Source organism: Xenopus tropicalis, chromosome 6 (genome assembly GCF_000004195.4).
Source record: "Xenopus tropicalis strain Nigerian chromosome 6, UCB_Xtro_10.0, whole genome shotgun sequence".
Lineage (NCBI taxonomy): Eukaryota > Metazoa > Chordata > Amphibia > Anura > Pipidae > Xenopus > Xenopus tropicalis.
The window spans coordinates 103,774,597-103,795,880 of record NC_030682.2 but is presented as its reverse complement, the minus strand read 5'-3'; the positions used below and the strand labels follow the sequence as shown (position 1 = coordinate 103,795,880).

General features: G+C 39.9%; 1 protein-coding gene across 1 annotated transcript; it reads left to right on the top strand.

Annotated features, from left to right (window-relative positions):
* Positions 1-2,159: 2,159 nt before the first annotated feature.
* Positions 2,160-19,176, top strand: cidea (cell death inducing DFFA like effector a). The gene is given in 5 exon segments (NM_001007986.1): positions 2,160-2,252; positions 9,926-10,076; positions 11,213-11,359; positions 16,543-16,724; positions 17,910-19,176. Coding segments are annotated over 5 exon segments (666 nt in total). The 5' UTR covers positions 2,160-2,199; the 3' UTR covers positions 18,043-19,176.
* The last annotated feature ends 2,108 nt before the right edge of the window (positions 19,177-21,284 follow it).

Sequence of the window (21,284 nt, the reverse complement as noted above, 5' to 3'; positions counted from 1 at the left end):
AACATTTATTTATAAAGCGCCAACATATTCCGCAGTGCTGTACAATAAGTGGGTTTCAAACATTGGACATACAGAGTAACATATAAGGCTTAGAGCTTACAAATAAATAAATACAAATAAATAAATACAAATAAATACAAGATACAGTTGCAGTAAGTTAAGAGTCTAAGACACAAGAGGATGGAGGTCCCTGCCTCGTAGAGCTTACACTGTAGATGGGAGGGTAACTTACAGACACAAATAGGCAAATATAAGTGCTGTAGGTCACAGTGGGTGACAATATAATATAAGTGCTAGTTCCCAGATCAGGTGCTGGGTGAGTGCTCCAAAAGGTAGTCTTTAAGTTTAGTTTTAAAAAGACTGAGGGAGGATTCTCTCCAGTGGAAATCAGGGAGGGCATTCCGAATGTAAGGGGCAGCAAGGCAGAAAGGTTTAAGGCGGGAGACAGCAGTAGTAGTGGGGGCGCAACCAAGCAGTTGCTCTGCGAGGAAGAAGACGTCGGCCAGGAACGTACGGAGACACAAAATAGGAGATGTAGGGCCCGATTCACTAAAGTCCGAAATAAGGAGTGCTATTTATAGCATGCGTTAAAAATCTTATCACTTCTTATTTTTCACTCGATTCACTAAAAGGACACTTGTCATAATTAAGAAGCGATGGTCTTGGCGTTATTTATCTTACAATGACATATTTTAATGAAAAAAACTATGCGATAAGCGTTATAGGGGCCGATTCACTAAAGGTCAATAACGCTTATCGCATAGTTTTTTTCATTAAAAAGCATGCGATAATTAAGTAACGATTCATCAAAGTCATTTCGCATGTGTTAATCCGCATATCGCATGCACAAAAAAAACGCATTGCGTTAATTAGCGAATAGAAATAGTACTAACGCATGATTCACAAACACATATGAAGCGTTAAACGTGCAAAATATCGTGTTAATCTGTGTGAATATTAACCCTACTTGGGGCAGGAGGTACTTAAAGAAAATTGCGGTTCGTGAGCTATTGGCAACACAACATGGAGTTTGCAGTCGTATTTTTTCAAGTATATGTTGGCCCTAGAGTGATGCAGCCTCCAGTTTTCAGGGAAATGGTGGTTTTCAGAAAGTAATGGTTACGTGCGTAATATCTTGTGCGCTGCGTAATATATTGCTTGAAAATATGTCATCGTAAGATAAATAACGCCAAGAACATCGCTTCTTAATTATGACAAGTGTCCTTTTAGTGAATCGAGTGAAAAATAAGAAGTGATAAGATTTTTAATGCATGCTATAAATAGCACTCCTTATTTCGGACTTTAGTGAATCGGGCCCGTAGTGAGGAACAGAGGAATGGAGGGCTTTGAAAGCTAAGAGAAGGAGTTTGTAAGATATTGTTAGGAAAAGACAAACGACTAGTCGCTGGAAATCACTTTTTAAAAATCGCGGTGACTAATCTCCCTGTGGGACATTAACCTTATCGCAGGCGACTAATCTCCCTGTGTGCCACCACCCTAAGGGCAGTGGCACATGGGGATATTAATCGCCCACGATAAATCACTATTGCAGGCGACATGCCCCCAACATGCCAGTCCGCCAGCAAGAATGCCAATCACCAGTGGCATGGCACACGCATCGCTTCGGTTTTCCAGTCACCTGAAGTTTCCTTACGAGCCAAAATTGATGCGTATATCATCCCCTATGAACGGGAAATAGAACTCCCAGGAATAGCGCCACATCTGCTAGTCATATATGTGCCATACTCTGGGAGTGCTTGGTTTAAGGTTCAATCCTTCAGCAATGTATCTTTTTATAGAAACTGAACCTGATTCTGGGCTCACAATGTCCTAATGCAATCTCCAAATCCTAGGTTACTGCGACTGCGTGCAACAACACTGTCGCTTTTAATTAAGGATACTACCATTATGCTATCATCTCTGCAATGCGCAATCGGCACCGCTAAGTGTCGCTGTCCATCTGTATCCATCTAAGGCCTGGAGCGCAGTGTGAGTGACTGAAGTAAAATAGCTGCTACGCTGTGGGTGCTGTGAGGACACTAATAATTGGGTTTTGTTGTTGCGGGCGGGGGGAGGAGTAGATAGCCGTCTCATTCATCCGAGAAGGTGAAAGGTGAAGCCGCTCCCCCTCCTCAGTTCCGAGCCTGGGATGTGGCAGCAGTGAGAGAGCCCGGGGTATATGCTGAGCTGACTGACAAGATGCAGGGCGCTCTGGACTACGCTAATGCCCTGTCCCCCAAGTCCCTCATAAGGTAAGCGATGAGCCGTGTGGCCCGCTAGGGTAAAGGCCTGTCATAGGGGCCAGAGCCAGGGTAGAAATGTGCTGGAAATCGGGGCAGACAATGGTGTAAATGTGTGTGAGAGGAGCCCAGGAGCTGGATTGTTATAGTCTCGTATATAGTGATCATTACCCACTTGTTGAGCCGTTTGTATATTTTGCAATGGAGAAGGGGTTGTAGGAGTTGTAGTATATTTTATTCTCCATCTTATAATATATTATTATACTATATTATGGTTTATTATATTCTCTCACTTTTCCAAGGAAATCTATAAGAGGCTCATTGCCTTATGGCAGTACCAGTTGGCATTGCATAGATTGGAGTGGCTGAGCTGCCCATACAGAGCTGTACAACTCAGAGGGCAAGGTCCCATCTCCTTCCCAGTGTGTGGGAGAGCTAGGAGCTAAAGGCAGGGTGGCCTGGGGCTGCTGGGAGGCACAGATCAGCTTACACTTTGCTCAGCATTACAGTCACGCTTTGTTCAGCATTACAGTCACACTTTGCTCAGCATTACAGTCACACTTTGTTCAGCATTACAGTCACACTTTGCTCAGCATTACAGTCACACTTTGCTCAGCATTACAGTCACACTTTGCTCAGCATTACAGTCACACTTTGTTCAGCATTACAGTCACACTTTGTTCAGCATTACAGTCACACTTTGCTCAGCATTACAGTCACACTTTGCTCAGCATTACAGTCACACTTTGCTCAGCATTACAGTCACACTTTGCTCAGCATTACAGTCACACTTTGTTCAGCATTACAGTCACACTTTGCTCAGCATTACAGTCACACTTTGCTCAGCATTACAGTCACACTTTGCTCAGCATTACAGTCACACTTTGCTCAGCATTACAGTCACACTTTGCTCAGCATTACAGTCACACTTTGCTCAGCATTACAGTCACACTTTGCTCAGCATTACAGTCACACTTTGCTCAGCATTACAGTCACACTTTGCTCAGCATTACAGTCACACTTTGCTCAGCATTACAGTCACACTTTGCTCAGCATTACAGTCACACTTTGTTCAGCATTACAGTCACACTTTGCTCAGCATTACAGTCACACTTTGCTCAGCATTACAGTCACACTTTGCTCAGCATAACAGTCACACTTTGTTCAGCATTACAGTCACACATTGTTCAGCATTACAGTCACACTTTGTTCAGCATTACAGTCACACTTTGTTCAGCATTACAGTCACACTTTGCTCAGCATTACAGTCACACTTTGCTCAGCATTACAGTCACACTTTGTTCAGCATTACAGTCACACTTTGCTCAGCATTACAGTCACACTTTGCTCAGCATTACAGTCACACTTTGCTCAGCATTACAGTCACACTTTGCTCAGCATTACAGTCACACTTTGCTCAGCATTACAGTCACACTTTGTTCAGCATTACAGTCACACTTTGCTCAGCATTACAGTCACACTTTGCTCAGCATTACAGTCACACTTTGCTCAGCATTACAGTCACACTTTGTTCAGCATTACAGTCACACTTTGCTCAGCATTACAGTCACACTTTGCTCAGCATTACAGTCACACTTTGCTCAGCATTACAGTCACACTTTGCTCAGCATTACAGTCACACTTTGCTCAGCATTACAGTCACACTTTGTTCAGCATTACAGTCACACTTTGCTCAGCATTACAGTCACACTTTGCTCAGCATTACAGTCACACTTTGCTCAGCATTACAGTCACACTTTGCTCAGCATTACAGTCACACTTTGCTCAGCATTACATGCATGCTTTGCTTATCATGACTTCACTGGCAGTAACACTTGCACAATTTCCTACTGTAACTCATCCCTGATTCAGCAGTTACAAGTGCTAGGGCTGTATGGATGGTGCATTGGCTATTGTGTGCCCATGTAAAGTAAATGCATGTATATGCTCTTGTGTGGGAATTAACACCATGCATTACCATCCCAGATATAATGCATTACAAAGATAATTTTACAATTTAACACCAATCAATCAGGGGATTGTTTGATGAATATAGTAACTTTATATTACTTCCTGCAATATAATTGCACCCAGGATATTAGTTTCTGGTGTCCTCTAGTAAACAAATATTTATTCATGTGCCTGTGTTAGCCTAACTAAAAGGTATTATAATATACTATCCATAACCTTTTCTATCTATATCCTGCATGGTACTGGTAATTTTGGGAGTTGTTTCTCTCAAGCATATGACTGGGTGTACTGATAGTGAGGATATCTGTTGCCATAACACACTTTGTATTTGATGCCCTCTGTTCCTCTTGTGATACCAGGTACTGGTTTTGCCTGTGGGCATATTACAATGTTTTCTCTTGGTCCCTGACTCCCTACAGCCATGGCCAAAGACCTTATAAACCTTATTTGCATGTGCTAATGGACTTGTCTCTCCTGTGAGACACCATGGGGCCACTTATTTTGAATTTGTGACTGAAGTGGGGGATGGGGAACAGTTCAGCTATTTGGGAGTGGGACACTGCAAGCTAATATTTCCATAGCAAGAGAATCTGCACACAACCAATGTATGACTTTTAATTCATATTCTAACTAACAGCCTTCTCCTTGAAACAGAGCCTGACAAATCTATTGCTTTAAATATATCTATATATATATTTCCAGTTCTGTATGTCTTATTCTTTTCCTTATTCTCTTTCTTATTCATACTCCTTGGTACACTGCGTTTGAATTCTTTCCACTACTGTATAGGTTCCTGTACTGCCAAAAAGATTGTGAACAATCCCCCCAATCTCACTTTTTGAACATCTTCTGACATTGCCAGAACCCAATAAACTGGGGGGACACTTTTTCAAATCCTTGTGTTCAGAGGTATAGGCTGATATTCCATATCCAAATCACTAAGGAGTGCAGGAAATTAGGTTGCGGCTAATATTCACCCATGGAAACATACAGCAACAACATTTCATAAATTGCTTTGGGCCAGTAAACCTATGATGTCCTATGTACATAGCAATAGTTGCTAATCTCTTTTGTTTACATTCTGTCTATAAAGGTGGCGATCCGACGATGTTTCGTACGACCATCGGTCGCACGAAACATCGTAAGATCCGCCACACACCATTCAGGGCTGAATCGGCAGGTAAGGAGGTAGAAACAATAGGATTTCTACCTCCTTCTGCCGATTCAGCTCTGAAGGGAGAATTTTGGTCAGGCGCCTTCTATGGCGCCCGATCAAAATTTTCAAACTTGTCCGATCGGCGAGTCGTCCGATATCGGCAGCTTCCTGCGATATCGGTCGACTCGCCGACATGCCATACACGCACCGATTATCGTACGAAACGAGGTTTCGTACGATAATATCGGTGCGTGTATGGCCACCTTTAGGGCTCTGACACACGGGGAGATTAGTCGCCCGCGACAAAAATCGCGCCGCCGCGTGTGCCATCCCGCCGGTGACTTACATGTTCGCCGGTGGGATGGAGGGTCATGACAACTCGGGGAGATTAGTCGCCCGCGAACAGGGAGTTTTGTCGCGGGCGACTAATCTCCCCGTGTGTCAGAGCCCTAAGAGATTATAAGTCAGTTATAATTTTACAGTAAAATCATTGATACTTTTGAAATTTGGATATCTTAGCAGCATGAGAGATTTCCCATCTGATAGCATTCTGCATTTTCATACTTAAAGGAACACAAAGTCATGTCTAAGCATTCCACCCAGTCTGAAGCTAGTTTATAATTGCCTTATTATGTGGAATAGACAGGTCTTCCCATGTAGTTAAACCTGCAGCCATTCTTTCTTCATGGCATGAATCCCAGCTTGTCGTTGGGAAATTCCTTCCGATGTTCTGTAAGACAAATAGGCAGCTGTAGGGGTGGGGTGGTTGTGAGCAGATTATACATCGGGCATGTACCTAGAAATTTGGGCACTATTTTAAGAATGAACAGATGGCCGATTCTTTTTAAGTAAGTAACAGGGCTGTTAAAGTAATTATGAAGATTGACTGTATAATAACGATAAGTATAAACTGGGACTCGGGAGAAGAAAAGTGGAAAATGGAATTACATAATGAGAAGATTGAGTGCAGAAACAGGTGTTGACTTTAAATCTTCTTATTTAAGAAATCACAGGTTTCTAATTTGCTTTTCCTGTAGCCTATGAATGGGAGCCAAGAGAGGCTAACATGACATTGTGCTTCAATTCTGCAGCCAAAGAGAATAGTTCCTTTTACATGACCATTGAAGCTGCTATAATTAAATTCTTCCATTATGGCCAATTAATTAAAGATTTTTAGTGACTGATGTCACATGTGACACTTTTAAAGTGATATTGACACAAAAAAACAACTCTTTAAATTATTAATGTAAATTTAAAGTTGCCTATAAGGTCATGCTGATTGTTTTTCAGTGATAGGGCTGCTTTTGTAAGTAATTGTTACTTGAAGTCCCTAAACCTGACTGTGTTGCCAACCTGACTGTCCCTTCTCAGCCTGTCAGTTATAGCTTCTAATGCTAACAGCCTACTGCTGCACAAATATGGCAGCCCCCTCATAGAGGAACGTAGGGATTATATGTGTAATGTAAAAGCACTGGGCAAATACATTTATGGTGAAATTATGAATAGCATGCAAAGCCAGTGCTAGTATACATCTAAAAAATGTTTAATTTGTGATGTCAGTATCTCTTTAATGCTGAAAAACATCATTCTGCTCTGATCTGCCCTGGGACATATTTTAGAGTGGGTTGGCATTTTCTCCACCAGCACAGAAAATACGTACATGAAACAGTGCTGCATGCTAGCTTTGTCATGTCCGTCATATACGTTGCACACAACAGCTAATAAATGTCGTCTTCTTGTGCTTTTTATTGCCCCTGCCTGGCTAGATTGCCCACTAGCAGATTTGGACCACCTTTGTCCTCAGGAGAAATGCAGGATTTAACCCCCATATTTCTTTTTCAGTGCATCCCAGCAGACAAAAACACCAGGTACCAGCTTATCATTCAAAAAATCTGTGACACTTTGAATAAATGCTATTTGCTGAGCAAACAGATTTGCGTTTAAATGAAATTTAGACAGCTCAGCCTGCCTAGCAGGACTTTCTAGGAGTGCCCTGTGTCACCTCATGCAAAGGATGAAGTTTAATAACATTTTCCTTAGTTATACTAATTAACAATCCCAACCAATATTCGTACACATTTGAACTGCATTTAATCTGCCGTTCCATCACGTGTATGGTGTATTGGCAGATGAAGAGGTAAGGAGTAGCCATAACAAATTGGATGGGTCGGACTGGGCAGGAACGGGGCGGGAAAAAAACCCGGTGGGCCCCGGCGGCCCAGACCCCATATCTGTTGGGGCTCCCCCAGCCGTGGTACCCTCCCCTGACGCGTTTCACTTACGCGAGCTAAGGGGAGGATGTCAGGTGGGGGTCCCTGTGGTGGGGGGCCTGCACCCCCCAGTCTGACTGTGCCTACTAGTACCAGCTCATGCATAGTTGCTTTAAAGGGACCATGTATGAGTTCAGTGAACTTGTGCTGAACATAATTTTTGTTTTAATCAAAAGAATCTGTGGTGTTTGGCAGGTACAGACTGGCAATCTAGATTGTGGCAAATGCCAGAGGAACTGCTGTAAGATTCAACAGGCAGTCTCTATGTGTTGACCTGGGGTGGGGGGGGTCTCTGGGTACTTGAAATGCCAGGTCTTATTTTGAATCGCTCTCCGGACCTTGTTTTTATTTCTTGAGCTGTACAGAAAAAAAAACAGGGAAAACTAAAGTTACTACACATTTGGTTCTTAAATAGTAGATAATTAGATTACTAAAGCCCAGGTAATCGCCCTGGATAGTGGACTTCTGTTTATCTGTGCTTTGGTGATCTAATTATCTACTGACCAAACATGGCGTAGCTTTAGTTTTCCTATTTTACTCTGTTTAGCTCAATAGATAACAAAAACCATAGATTTTTCATGTTTAAAAAAGTATGTTCAGCACAAGCCCTATTCAATGAACTTGTGTTAATCAGAATGGTTATCATTAGTATTTATGGTGTTTACAGACTGGAGAGATAAGAAAAAGGATATGCTACTGTTTGTTTCTTTTTTTTTTTTCTTCTGCTTTTTATGAGTAAAGGTACCATCAGGCTTTTGTGTTGTGATTCAGAAGAGCTTAGGGATTTCAGACCACATAGGATACTTAGGATAAGTGAGACTGATAACTAAAGCATAGGCTGATACTCCACCTCATGGTGCCCACTGGGATATAAGTCGTCCGCAGTTAAATCTTGGCTACCGCTGGCAACTAATCTCCCCAAAATGCCTTTCTCTGGCAGTAAAGTGAATTGCTGGTGGGATGGCATACACATGCTTTGTTTTATGAAGTGTCACATACAGTTTCCTCCTTCAGGAAACGTTTGCAACTTTGGAAAACGAAAGCGATTCACTCTTCTGCCAGTGGGAAGGCATTTCACTCAAATAGAGTCAAATGTGTGGATATAAATTATTGTGCACACAGATCTTGCTTCTCTGTACATTTGATGTATAACTGAGAAACAAAGTATTGTAAAATTTCCAACATGTGTGTGTATTTAGATCTAAGTCATGAATAGGGGTTATCTAAATTATCATTGGAATTACTGGATAGGGTGCAGCTCTGTTAGGTGACAGATGTCTATAGACCACAAAGCTGGCAGTAAATGGAAACTAGTAAAATTCAGAACTTCTGCTTCAAAGGAATACTTTACATTCACAGGGCAGAAATAACTATTAAGTGTCTCCTGTGTAATTGCCAGTAAATCATGTTCAAGATGGAGACACTGACCAGCCTCTCTTTTTTTGTTTACTGGTCTTTGAGTCTAGCCTTTTTTCAGTGGCCTTTTGAATGCAGAGGACCTTTTATTGTTGTCTATATGAATTTTGTAGTCACAGCCTCATTGCACACCCACTTAGGGTTTAAAATGTATTGGCTAGCACAGCTTCCCCCTTTTTTGCTATTATTCTGTATGTACATATACATTCGTACTATAGGTACTGAGCTTTCTACTCTTTTTAATCTTTTGCTTGGAAGATGTTGACATCTTGTCATATTCAAATGATGTGATTTTCGTAAGTGGATTAAGGGATTTACATTAAACCAAGACTGACTGGAAGTAATGTGACTTAGTTACGAGTTTAGGCTCGCTTTTAGGATAATTGCACCCGCAGTGTTCTGTGTGAGGGTGACGGTAATACAGTGGTAATCAAAACATTCTTCCTTGCCAGCACCCATTTCACATTTTGCTGAATGAGAAATTACCCATTATCTAGGAAATTACCCGTTATCTAGGAACCCATTATCCAGAGAGCTCAGGATTATGGAAAGTCCATCTCCCATAGACTCCAGCATTTTAACCAAATAATTCAAATGTTTAAAAATGATTTCCTTTTTATCTGTAATAATAAACCAGTACCTTGTACTTGTAGGTAATTAGATGGGTATGAATCTTACTTAATGTTTAAATGATATTTTTTTAGTAGACAAATTATAAAAGATGCCTTATCTGGTAATACCCCAGGTCCCGAGCATTCTGGATAACAGGTCCTACATCTGTACCATATAATAATTAAGAATATATTATTGCACAAATATTTTCCTTGGTTTAGCATTCTCTTCATATGTCTAATAAGTCTACTATTTTCCAGATCTGTTACTAATGTTGGTACATCACTGACACGAAGAGTGTTATTTCCGCCTCTTCCTGAGCCTCCACAAAGACCTTTCCGAGTCTCAAACTCTGATCGCAGCAGCAAGAAGGGGATTGTGGCAGGTACTTTAAAGGAGCTCATTGAAAAGGTATATTTACAGTAATCAGCTACAAAAGTAGAATATTTCAAAAACCTTAGTGTGGCTTATTAGTTGTGGGGTTTTTTTCATGGATACTCACTATTGGGCTAAATTATTATCTCACACTATACAGAGTTCAGCTTCCAGGATATGAGGAAATAATATAAATAATTCCTACCTAAAGCGAAAAATACAATATCTTCAGTTTAAGTCCAATGTGTAGGACCAGTAACATACAGTTGTTTAATAGACCAGTTGCATTTTCAGGTGTGAGATGCTTGCTTATAGTGAGATGTGAAAAGAGATAAGTGAAAAGAACAAACCCATTTCTAATTGGCTTTAGTCGTTTAAGTTGCTTATGTGACGGGGTAATGTAAATGCAAATTCTTTTACCATGTTTAGTGACCAATTTGAATATAACAGTTTGTAGACAATCATGTAATTGGTTTTTTTGGGTTGGTAGACCTATACAGCACATTACAGAGGCTGCATTTGATTTCAATAGTCTTTACCCCAGTGGAGTTTTCAATTTAGGGCAGTGGCACATGGGAAGATTAGTCCCCTGCAACAAATCTTTACTATTGTGGCGACTATTCTCCCCGACATGCCATCCCACCGGCAAGAATGTAAATCGCCAGTGGGATGGCATATGCATTGCTTTGGTCACCCAAAGTTGCCTCACAAGGAAATTTTGGGCGACTTCGGAAAACTCAAGTGAAGCATATGCCATCCTCGGGCATATTGGAGAGATTTGTTGCCCGCAATAGTGAAGATTTATTGCGGGCGACTAATCTCCCCATGTACTACTGCCCTTAAGGTCCCGGTCACATGGACACAACACACACTATGAACCTTTTTATAAAAAGCCAATTAACCTGCATGCATAATTTTGGAGGGTGGGCAGCAGTCACTATGAGTTGCATTACATGGCACCAGTTATCCTTTAAAACTGAAAATCAGGACTGTTGATGGTTCTTAAGGGCAGCCATAGCTTCAATGGTTCAATTTACATTTCCCAAAATCAGTATGTCATTCTTTGTCATGGGATACTACACCAGTACAGCTCTTGTTTGCAGAAGTTACAGGTTAGAAGTGATTTTTGCCATGTCTCAGCCATCCGTGTAATAACTTGATTTCTACTACAGGCCAGTGAAACCCTCTTTATACACTCTGACCTGGTAACCCTTGTGTTGGAGGAGGATGGCACAGTAGTGGACACAGAAGACTTCTTCCAGTCATTGGAGGATAACACACAGTTTTTGCTGTTAGAGGCAAAACAGAAATGGACACAAGTAAGTAAGCACTGCTGCTAACATACATGTTTGTTCTGCTAAGGATATTATAACCCACCTGTTACAGTAAGTCCATTAATGTTCTAGTAGTAAATATCCTGTTCTATGTAAACCTCCAGGAGTGCACAAGTGAATGAAAAGTGAGCAATCTGCCATAACATCCTATCTGCTGCTTAATTCAGTGGAGTTAATGTGAGGAGGTCCTGAAAGCCCACACTAAGGAGGGGGGGGGGGGGGTTGTTTTAGGATTAATGAATATCTGCTCTTTCATACATATGGGATGCTGTAATCGGCTCATCCACCTAATCCAAGGGGGAACAAAGTTTGACCTTCAGGGACAGTAGCAAAAAAGGTTTATAACTACATTATAGAGATTAAAATCCATTCTCTGCATCAGTACTTTGCTTATTGGCCACACAAAATAAGAAGACATGCATTAAAGAGATACTGACGTCTGAAATAAAGCTGTCTTTTAAATATATATATATAATTTTGCCATAAACATACTTTCTGATGCTTTTAATAACCTATCTGATCACCATGTCCCTCTATGAGGGGGCTGCCATATTTTGCAGCAGTAGTTCGTTTGCATTAGAAGCTATAACTGACAAGCTGAGAACGGACAGTCAGGTTCAGGAACTTCAAGTAACAATTACTTACAAAAGTGAAAAATGGTTAACATATAGTGGTTAACATATATATATAGGTAACTTTTTATGTACATTAATATTTTCAAAAGTAGTTTTTTCTTGTCAGTATCACTTTAAAGTGATACTGACACCAGAAATTAAACCATTTTTTTACATCTTTCATAACATTGTCTTTGCATGAGCTTTATAATTTTGCCATAAACATATTTCTTGAGGCTTTTACCTATCTGATTCCCCATGTTCCTCTATGAGGGGGCTGCCATATTTGTGCAGCAGTGGTCCGTTAGCATTAGAAGCTATAACTGACAGGCTGAGAAGGGACAGTCAGGTTTAGGAACTTTAAGTAACAATTACTCACAAAAGCAGCCCTATCAGTGAAAAATGATCAACATTACCTATAGGTTTTTATGTAGATTCATATTTTAAAAAGTAGTTTTTTCGTGTCAGTATCACTTCAAGGTAGGAAGTCAGAACTGCAAACCTGTATTGTATTTTGTGAGCTTTGCTTAAGGTAGCCAGAAAATAGCAATTAAATTTAAACAGTCTGACTGTGATTGGTGTTGTTAGAGGAATACTGTTTCAAAACACATCAGTTAATAGCACTTTTCCAGCAGAATCCTTCATTGAAATCCAAAAGTGCAAACAGATTTTTTTAATATTTCATTTTGAAATTTGACATGGGGCTAGCCATGCTCGTAATAGCCCAGGGTGCCACAGCCATGTGACTTGTGCTTTGATAAACAGTCACTCTTTACTGCTGTGCTGCAAGTTGGGGTGATATCACCCCCTCCCAGCAGCTGATCAGTAGAAGAATGGGTAACAATATAGCAGATCGCTGACGGAACTGATAGTGCCCCCATGGGCTAATAGCACTGCCGATACTATCCTAAATTGTAGCAAATGGGTAAACAGCCAAAATTGCTTATACTGCTCCACAGTAATTTAGGGGGGCTTCAGTTTTTTTTCTTCCAGCTAAAATACCCTGTGGAAAAGCTTCCCCCATGTGCCATAAGCCTCCATGAGTTGGTACAGTAAAGGATATATACACACAGTATGCACTTGTAAATAATAGTACATTATTAAAAAAATAACTCCATATCCTAAATACATTATACAGTGAGGGGCAAAAGTAGTGGTTTCCAAAATACATTGAATACAGTGAAAGACAGGTCAATGGCACCACAAATACATTTAAAGGGGTGGTTAAGTTAACATTTAGTATATTACAGAATTGACAATTCTTTTTTTTTTTTTTTTTTTAAAGGTTGATTTTTATTGATTTTTAACAATAAAATAACATGTAGAAAAGAAAGAGAAAGAGAGAGAAGGGATTGGAGAGTAACCTATTATAATTGACAATTGACAATTCTAAGCAACTTTTCAGTAGGTCTTCATATTTTCTTTTTTAGAGTTATTGAGTAATTTGCTTTACTCTTCTGGTTCTTTCCAGGTTTCAAATTGGGGTCATTGACCCCATCTAAAAGTCAAATGCTCTGTAAGACTACAAATGTATTGTTGTTGTGAGATTTTATTACTTATCTTTCTATTCAAGCGATCTCCTATTCATATTCCAGTATCTTATTCAAATCAATGCATGGTCACTAGGGTAAAGGTGGCCATACACGTGGCGATCCGACGATGTTTCGTACGACCATCGGTCGCACGAAACATCGTAAGATCCGCCACACACCATTCAGGGCTGAATCGGCAGGTAAGGAGGTAGAAACAATAGGATTTCTACCTCCTTCTGCCGATTCAGCTCTGAAGGGAGAATTTTGGTCAGGCGCCTTCTATGGCGCCCGATCAAAATTTTCAAACTTGTCCGATCGGCGAGTCGTCCGATATCAGCAGCTTCCTGCGATATCGGTCGACTCGCCGACATGCCATACACGCACCGATTATCGTACGAAACGAGGTTTCGTACGATAATATCGGTGCGTGTATGGCCACCTTAACTTGGACCCTAGCAACCAGATTGCAAAAACTGCAAACTGAAGAGCTGCTGAAAAAAGAGCTTAATAACTCAAAAACCGCAAACAATAAAAAATTAAAACCAATTGCAAATTGTCTCAGAATATCACTCTACATCATAATAAAAGTTAAGTTAATGGTAAACAACCCCTAAATACAGTGAGAAGCTTCATTCCCTAATACATTAACTACAATGAGAGGCAATGATTTCTGACATCCCAGACCCCATTACCCTTCCAAAAAGCAGGTTTCCTGAGAGCTGAAGACAATGTTCCTCTGGCTCTGTGCAGGCCAGTCAAGTTCTTCTAAAGGCTTTGTACATGTGGCCATTAATTTTACTGAAACAGGAAAGAACCTTCCTCAAACTGTAGCCACAAAGTAGGTAGAATTGTTATTGTATGCTGTTGCCTTAAGGAAAAAACCTGAAATTGAACCAGGAGCTCTGGCCCAAAGAATGGGAAACAGCCCCACACAATTAGGGGGGTATTTACTAAAGTGACAAAACCGTGACAAATCCAAAAGAAAATATACACCATGTAAAAGCTGTCAAGATCATGTAGAAGTCAATGGCAGGCGTTCCCTTTACAACTGGAAGATCTTTCTTTACTTTGTGGTTTCCAGGCTTTTCGATGCGTTCATTTGTGCCACAATACAAAAAAGTAGCAGTTTACATCTTTTTGCCGTGTCTCTCTTTTTTTCATTTGGATCTTTTAATAAATGACTAGACATTTGTAATTTTGTGGAAATTAGTTTAGTCTTGGATTAAAAAAAACTCTAAAATCATGAAAATCCAAATGTTGATTAATGCCCCCTCGTTCTTTTTGGTGAAATTTTGCACTGCATTACGCAGGCAGGCAGGTAGTGTACTCCTGGCACAAATGTTCCCTCAAAGCTGTGCACACGCACACATTTTGAGGCCACTGCACATAACAAATTGTGGTGCACACAAAGAATTTTGTGCCAAAACACAAATTGTGCACACGAGCACCTGAGCACTGACCTGAGCACATGGGTTTAAAGTGTGTGCATAAAATAATTTTTTTGCACACATAGCCAAGAAGGAATTATACATTGCATTATAGAATTTTTTTTTAAAAATCAAGAATTGTTTGCATTGGTAATCATGCTCACATGTACCACCTAGTGGTAGACATGAGAACAGCACCCAAACAGGAGAAACCCTGTTTTGCTATAATGCAACTTGGGTCCTATTGAAAGTAGGAGTAAACAATAGCTTATTGCAAAGCAGTTCTAATGTGCTGCGCTGGCTCCTTCTGAAAGCTCAGACTCATGACAGAGGGTAAATGTCAGTAGTAAGTTTGGAATAAAAAGCAAATAATAAAAATAAAATCAAACACTAGATGGCACACTCACTTCTTTAATCTGGAGATGTCCTGTAAAAATCTCATGGGTGTGCTAGCAAGAAAAAGGCTGCAGGGTTTGTTTTTTGTTTTTTTATTGTGCTTAAAAAGTAACTTTAAGCCATTAAAATGTATTTATTTTATATATTTTTTTATTATGTAAGGCATTGCCAGGATCAGACCTAGATAAGCATTTTGTGGATTATGGCACATGCTAGAAAGGCTGCTGTAAGTTGCCATAGACAGTCACTGTTTCAGTGGCATAACTACAGAAGAAGCAGACCCAGCAGCCACAGGGTAGCCTGGGTGTATAGGGGGCTTTGAGGGTCACGGAACACCTACACACACACACACAAAACACATGAACTTGGAGTTCACACATAAATTTATGGGTGTGCAGTAGGGGGCCCCAAATTATTTGTGGTGGGGGAGGGTGTGGGCCCTGAAAGGACAATGTTGCACTATTTATAGAACCAGTGGGGGTCTGTTTAGCCTCTGTGTACTCGAGATGCCAGGGCCTACTTTGAATCTAAATCCAGACCTGGGCAGGATAAACCTTATTTGGTATCAGTCATTTTCAGTCATCTGCAATTTATTTAGTCACTGATAGGAAAAGATTTAGATTGTGGATGTGTGTACATGATGGTATAGGGGTAGGCTTGTGGATGTTTGATTGCACAATATCACAGCTTGCTTTCTGTGTTGTGCACTACCATCCATACAACCATGCCATTCATTGACATTGGTTATACGTTGCATAATTTATATGTGTATGCTGCATACAAATTATAGGTTGATCTGACGTAAATCTTCACACATACTAAATGTCATATAGTAGAAGATCGCTGTGGGTGCTCCTTTTCTATATTAACTGATCCATCCATCACATATACAGTGAGCCACATATATACACAAGCCACAGATATACACGATCTTTCATTCCTAGAAAGGAGCAACTGTGTGTTTATACTATTGTGCTGGCAGATGGGATTAGATTGGCCCCAGCTTGTAACTGGTTATGTGGTAACTATGAGAACGATTACTGTTTATCATAATTCATTTTATTATCTAATTTTAATACAATAAAGCAATAACAAAAAGTGATAGTCTTTTACCTGACAGACCTTCATTCAGACCTTATGATTGCAGGATTTTGTATTTTTAGAGAAATTTGAACGCAATATTCTGTTCTGTTTTCTAGGAGAGAAACTCTAAACGTGCAGTGCAGCATGAGAAAAAGACTGGAATTGCAAACCTGACGTTCGATTTGTATAAACTGAACCCAAAGGATTTTGGTGGCTGCCTAAACATTAAAGCAACTTTTTATGAGATCTATTCCATATCCTGGGACATGCAGTTCCTGGGTGCTAAGAAGGTGTTGAGGTGAGTAGAATGAAGTACCTGCTTACACTTAGACATACTAACTGTATGTCTTCAGTGTATGGATATGGTTTTTCTTGATTTAAGAAGTAAATCTCTTGTGTGTTTCAATGTGAAGCAGAGCCAGCAATTAGCATGAGGCTCCATTACCATCCTAGGGTGCATGCAAGCAACTGTCAAAATTTTTGCTTTGACTGTAAGTCAGCTACTAGGTATCAGAGAGAGCTCCCTTGGGGGGGGGGTCAGCACATGCTAACTACTGGAGCACCTGTTTTTTTTTTGTGTTCCATGTCTGAATTCTGGGACTTGTCGTTGCTTTTCGTTCCATGCTGTTTGGTTTCAGATTTTCTGGAAAGTACAAGAATGTATGATTTCAGCATATAACGATATGATACCCATAGATACCCATAATCTGTGTGTTTGTAGGATGTTTTACCTCTATATGGAGATTTATTGCCGACAGAGACTGGATCTTTTGGGCAGAAGGAAAAATATTTTTTTTTGTTTTGTTTGCCAGTATGGGTATAATAATGAGTCTGGACCAGAATGTATATACGTTTAACTGTGTTCAGTGCTACCTTAATAGTAGAGAAGTACAAATAGTGTTAATTGTCTTGTTAATTTAGCCCAGTGCATTTCCTTTTTCAAACTAGTTCTAAATTTAGAGCTAAGAGTAAAGCAACTTTAATCTTTCAAATAAAAGCCTTTATATGATAAAGCAGCTGGTCTTCCAGGGCACAACTGGACAAAGAGCAGCTGTTCTTTTAAGTCCCTGGTGACACCTGCCAGCATATCATCATTACAGTTCTTAAGCAGGGTTTACTGACACAGACATTTAGTCTCATATTGTCCTGTTGTCCTGTTGACTAGTCATTTCGGCTTATTGGCAGTCTAAGATCTTGTTCTTCATTTTTTTTATTGCATTTGTTTGGGTTCTGCATCTCTCTGATGTTAAGGAATATGATGTGCTTAGTGTTACTGTAATATAAAGTTTAATTGTATGGGGCTTTCTCAGTGTGTGTCTGTCAGCTTGTAAAACCTTAGGGCTCTCTCTTGCAACCATTACTCTATAGAATGCTGTACGGTCAGAATAAAACATATCCAAGCATGCACTGTGTGGTCGAGTAAAACTAAACTTGATGTTAGTATTGTTGGTCTTCAACAACTGCCTTATTTTTTGTATTTTAGGCAGCTAATCCGTGGACTTTCCTATCTGGCCCAGGTAACTGGCCATTTGCTTCTGTACGGTGGCTCTTTCGTAATGCAATGGACTGAAAACTTAGAAATGGAGAGGCCAATTCCAAAGTCTCAGCGCTCCTAACACCCAAGCAGAACCTTGTACATGGCCTCATTTAACCCAGATGAATCTCACTTGTGACAAGTTCCGGCCAGTGGAAGCGATATACTCCATGTCTTTCTTATAAACTAATGCATCAGTCCATCATTTACCAAATTTACCCGTTTACATGTTTTGTATTTCTGTCCTCTATAAACCTTTTAACTTTGTTTTTGAGCATATTTTTTGTATATTGTAGTGCCTGCTCTAAACAGTTAAAACTAAGTTATACAACTCTTTTGTCTAAGCAAGTCATTGGTCAGATCTGTGAGTAAGAATGCAAGAGATTTATCATTGGGGACTGAGGAAATGAAAGTATTGTTTCTATGTTTCTACTGCAAAACCATGTAATGTATAACTCGTTTACCGAAAGGACAAATGCCTCCATAACTTATTGTGTCAGTTGTTTACAGAATTCGACAGTATATAGAAGAGCCTGCTTTTTCTTATGTTTCTCTTCATTATCTGTTGTATTTTTGAAAGGGAATCAATTGATTTCAATAGTGCGGTGCTAGGAAGCTTCAGTTGCTGCTACATGGCATAACCTCATGTGTTCATTGCTTAAAATATTTATTTAACATAGCTGTAATTACAGTGGAATTTTAGAGATATTTTTGTTTCATTTTAAATAAAAAGCTCCACTCCAAAAGAGCATAAACAAACTATGTATGCCTGATATATCACCTAATTAACAGACTATCATAAAAGGCATCCTTATAAATATATGATCTGTGTGGGTTATCAAGATCATTGAGATAAAAAATCCATCCATTGTCACAGACTTGCTTCATATCTCATATGTGGCCCTTGGTTTCTACTTTTCCAGTCCGTAATTGGTTTAAACCTTGGATGTGTCAGATGTACAGAAGAGATTTCTTCTCATCCAACAGAATAAGCTACTTGATCACCTCATATTGTGCTTTAATGCAAAGCTAACTTTTAACAATCTTTTTTTTTAGTCCTTGTTTACATTTTAATTGCTGTATATCTATATAAATTGTTTAAATGAGCACTGGATATATGTTCGGTATAAGATGTAAAGGTTTACTAAAATGCATGATTTGATATGGGAATTATATAAAGGAAAAATTCCAATAAATCCTTTCACAATTTTCCTTAGATTCTTTGTCATTTTGTGGCTTTGTCAGATATTTACACTGACAGTGAAAATAGCCATTAATAATTTGAGGTTAACGGTACCCAGCTTTGTACCTTTGGCTTAGTGGTTTACAGGCACACAGGGCAGATTTGAGATTAGACTGGGAGCTAAATTGCCAGAAAATGTGGCCTCATTGTCTGCAATAGCAAATCACCCGAAAGACAATGCAAGAGTTTGCCCCACGCATACAAATTATGCACTTAATAATACCTCATGTACAGGTCTGGACTGGGATTTAAAACAGGCCCTGGCATTTTGAGTACAGACAAGCCCAAACAGCCCCTCACAGGCCCACTAAATAGTGACTGTCTATGGTCGCTTACAGCAGCCCCTCTCGCATTTGCCAGAATCGGTGGATTTGCAATAAGCGAGCGGATAGGGGAGGGGAGGCAAAAAAAAACTCACTCTGTTTCTGCACTGCTCTGGAACCTTAAGCATCTAAAAATCTTGCATTCCTGCAAGCTCCAGTTCTGTTTTAATGAGCTGTGCTCTGATTGGACAGTAAAATTGACCAATCAAGGCAGGGCTGGGGTGGTATTACAAACTGAAGGCAGTGCAGAAATGAAGATTGATAAGAAGGATCTGCAGGTTGTAAACTTTATCTAAGAACCTCACCAACTCTGAACTTTTGCTGCAGATTTCATCCCATTCCCACAGGTATTATACTGTATATGTTTCAAAGACTGAATCACTACCTGAAATTAAATAGTTTTTTGTCACCTGGCATCCATAATATCCCTATCACTCTTGCCTATCACCCAGTACTAAATTAACTGTTCCCCCTGAAAAAAAGATAATTGTGCTTTTATATATTTGTTGTTTTTTTGCCCTTACTTTTTTTCTTACTTTTGTTATTGTTTTGTTCATGTCTAGTTAGTTATGGTGGAGCCCTCTTGAACTGCAGAGCTGGGAAACAAAACCATGTTGTGTATCAATGCCAATGTTATAGTGTGAGGGCCTGAATATCTGCCATCAGTGCCCACTGCATCTAATCTGCTGATTTTGTAAATACAGACTGCATTTTACTGTATATAATGTGCCTGGGATGTCAGTACCCACTGCCTTTCTCACTATATAACTAACTATAACACATTTAAGCTAACTGATCACAAACACAAATGGATAGAGAACCCATCACAGAAGTGGATGCAGGAATACTTTTACATCCTAAGCATTTTAGAGTGAAAAAAAGCACTCCCATCTGCACTTTTGCACAGTATCCCTGGAAGTCAGTGGAAACCGCAAGTAGTTGGGAGGTTTTTTTTTTACTTCAGCAGCAAATCAACTAAGTCAGTCCATGTATGGCCCATCTTCAACCTCCCTAAACATAAGTCACCCTCCCCAATGGCCAGAATCCGCAGATTGCCAGTCCAGGCCTTCTCGCATATGCCTATGCTGTCCCTGGCAAAGCGGTTTGACAAACCTGAAACATCAGTGACCGTCGGCCAGGTCCAAGAGATGTGGACATATCATGTGCTAAGATTGATCCTGAAATCTGTGCAGTGAAGTTCATACTGAATCAAGCAAGGTTTTTTTTTCTGCTTTCTGGCAAATGCCAGAAGCAGCCTGATCTGAGAAAGGCTCTCAATATTTTTTCCAGAACAAGGGATTTTGCTGTGTCAACCCCCTTTCCTTCACCTATTCAGTAATATAGATTATGCAGAAAAAATCTGAACTTGTCTGCCAGCAAAACAATCTTGCTGCCATGAATAATGTTATTGTTCGGAAACTTAAGCAGGCTCTGGTGTGGGTCTAATTAAGTTCCGGGTTCGCTCCACGGGTAGGGGTCACGTGTTAGCAGAGGCTGGTCAGTCATATAAAATGTACAAGTTATTACTTACTGAACCTTAAGTTGTACTTTGATATAGTGTGTGATTAATAAAGCAAGCTGCAGCCTTACACCACCTCGCTCATTCTGTCTAGTTCAAAGGTAATATGTTAATGTGAGTTACTAACCCCATGTACCCTTTTACTTATGAAAGCTTTATCGGTCAACAGTTTGTGATTCGAGTTTTCACAATCCTGAGTTCAACAGTTTTCGAGATGTATGAAGTTCAGCTGAACTACT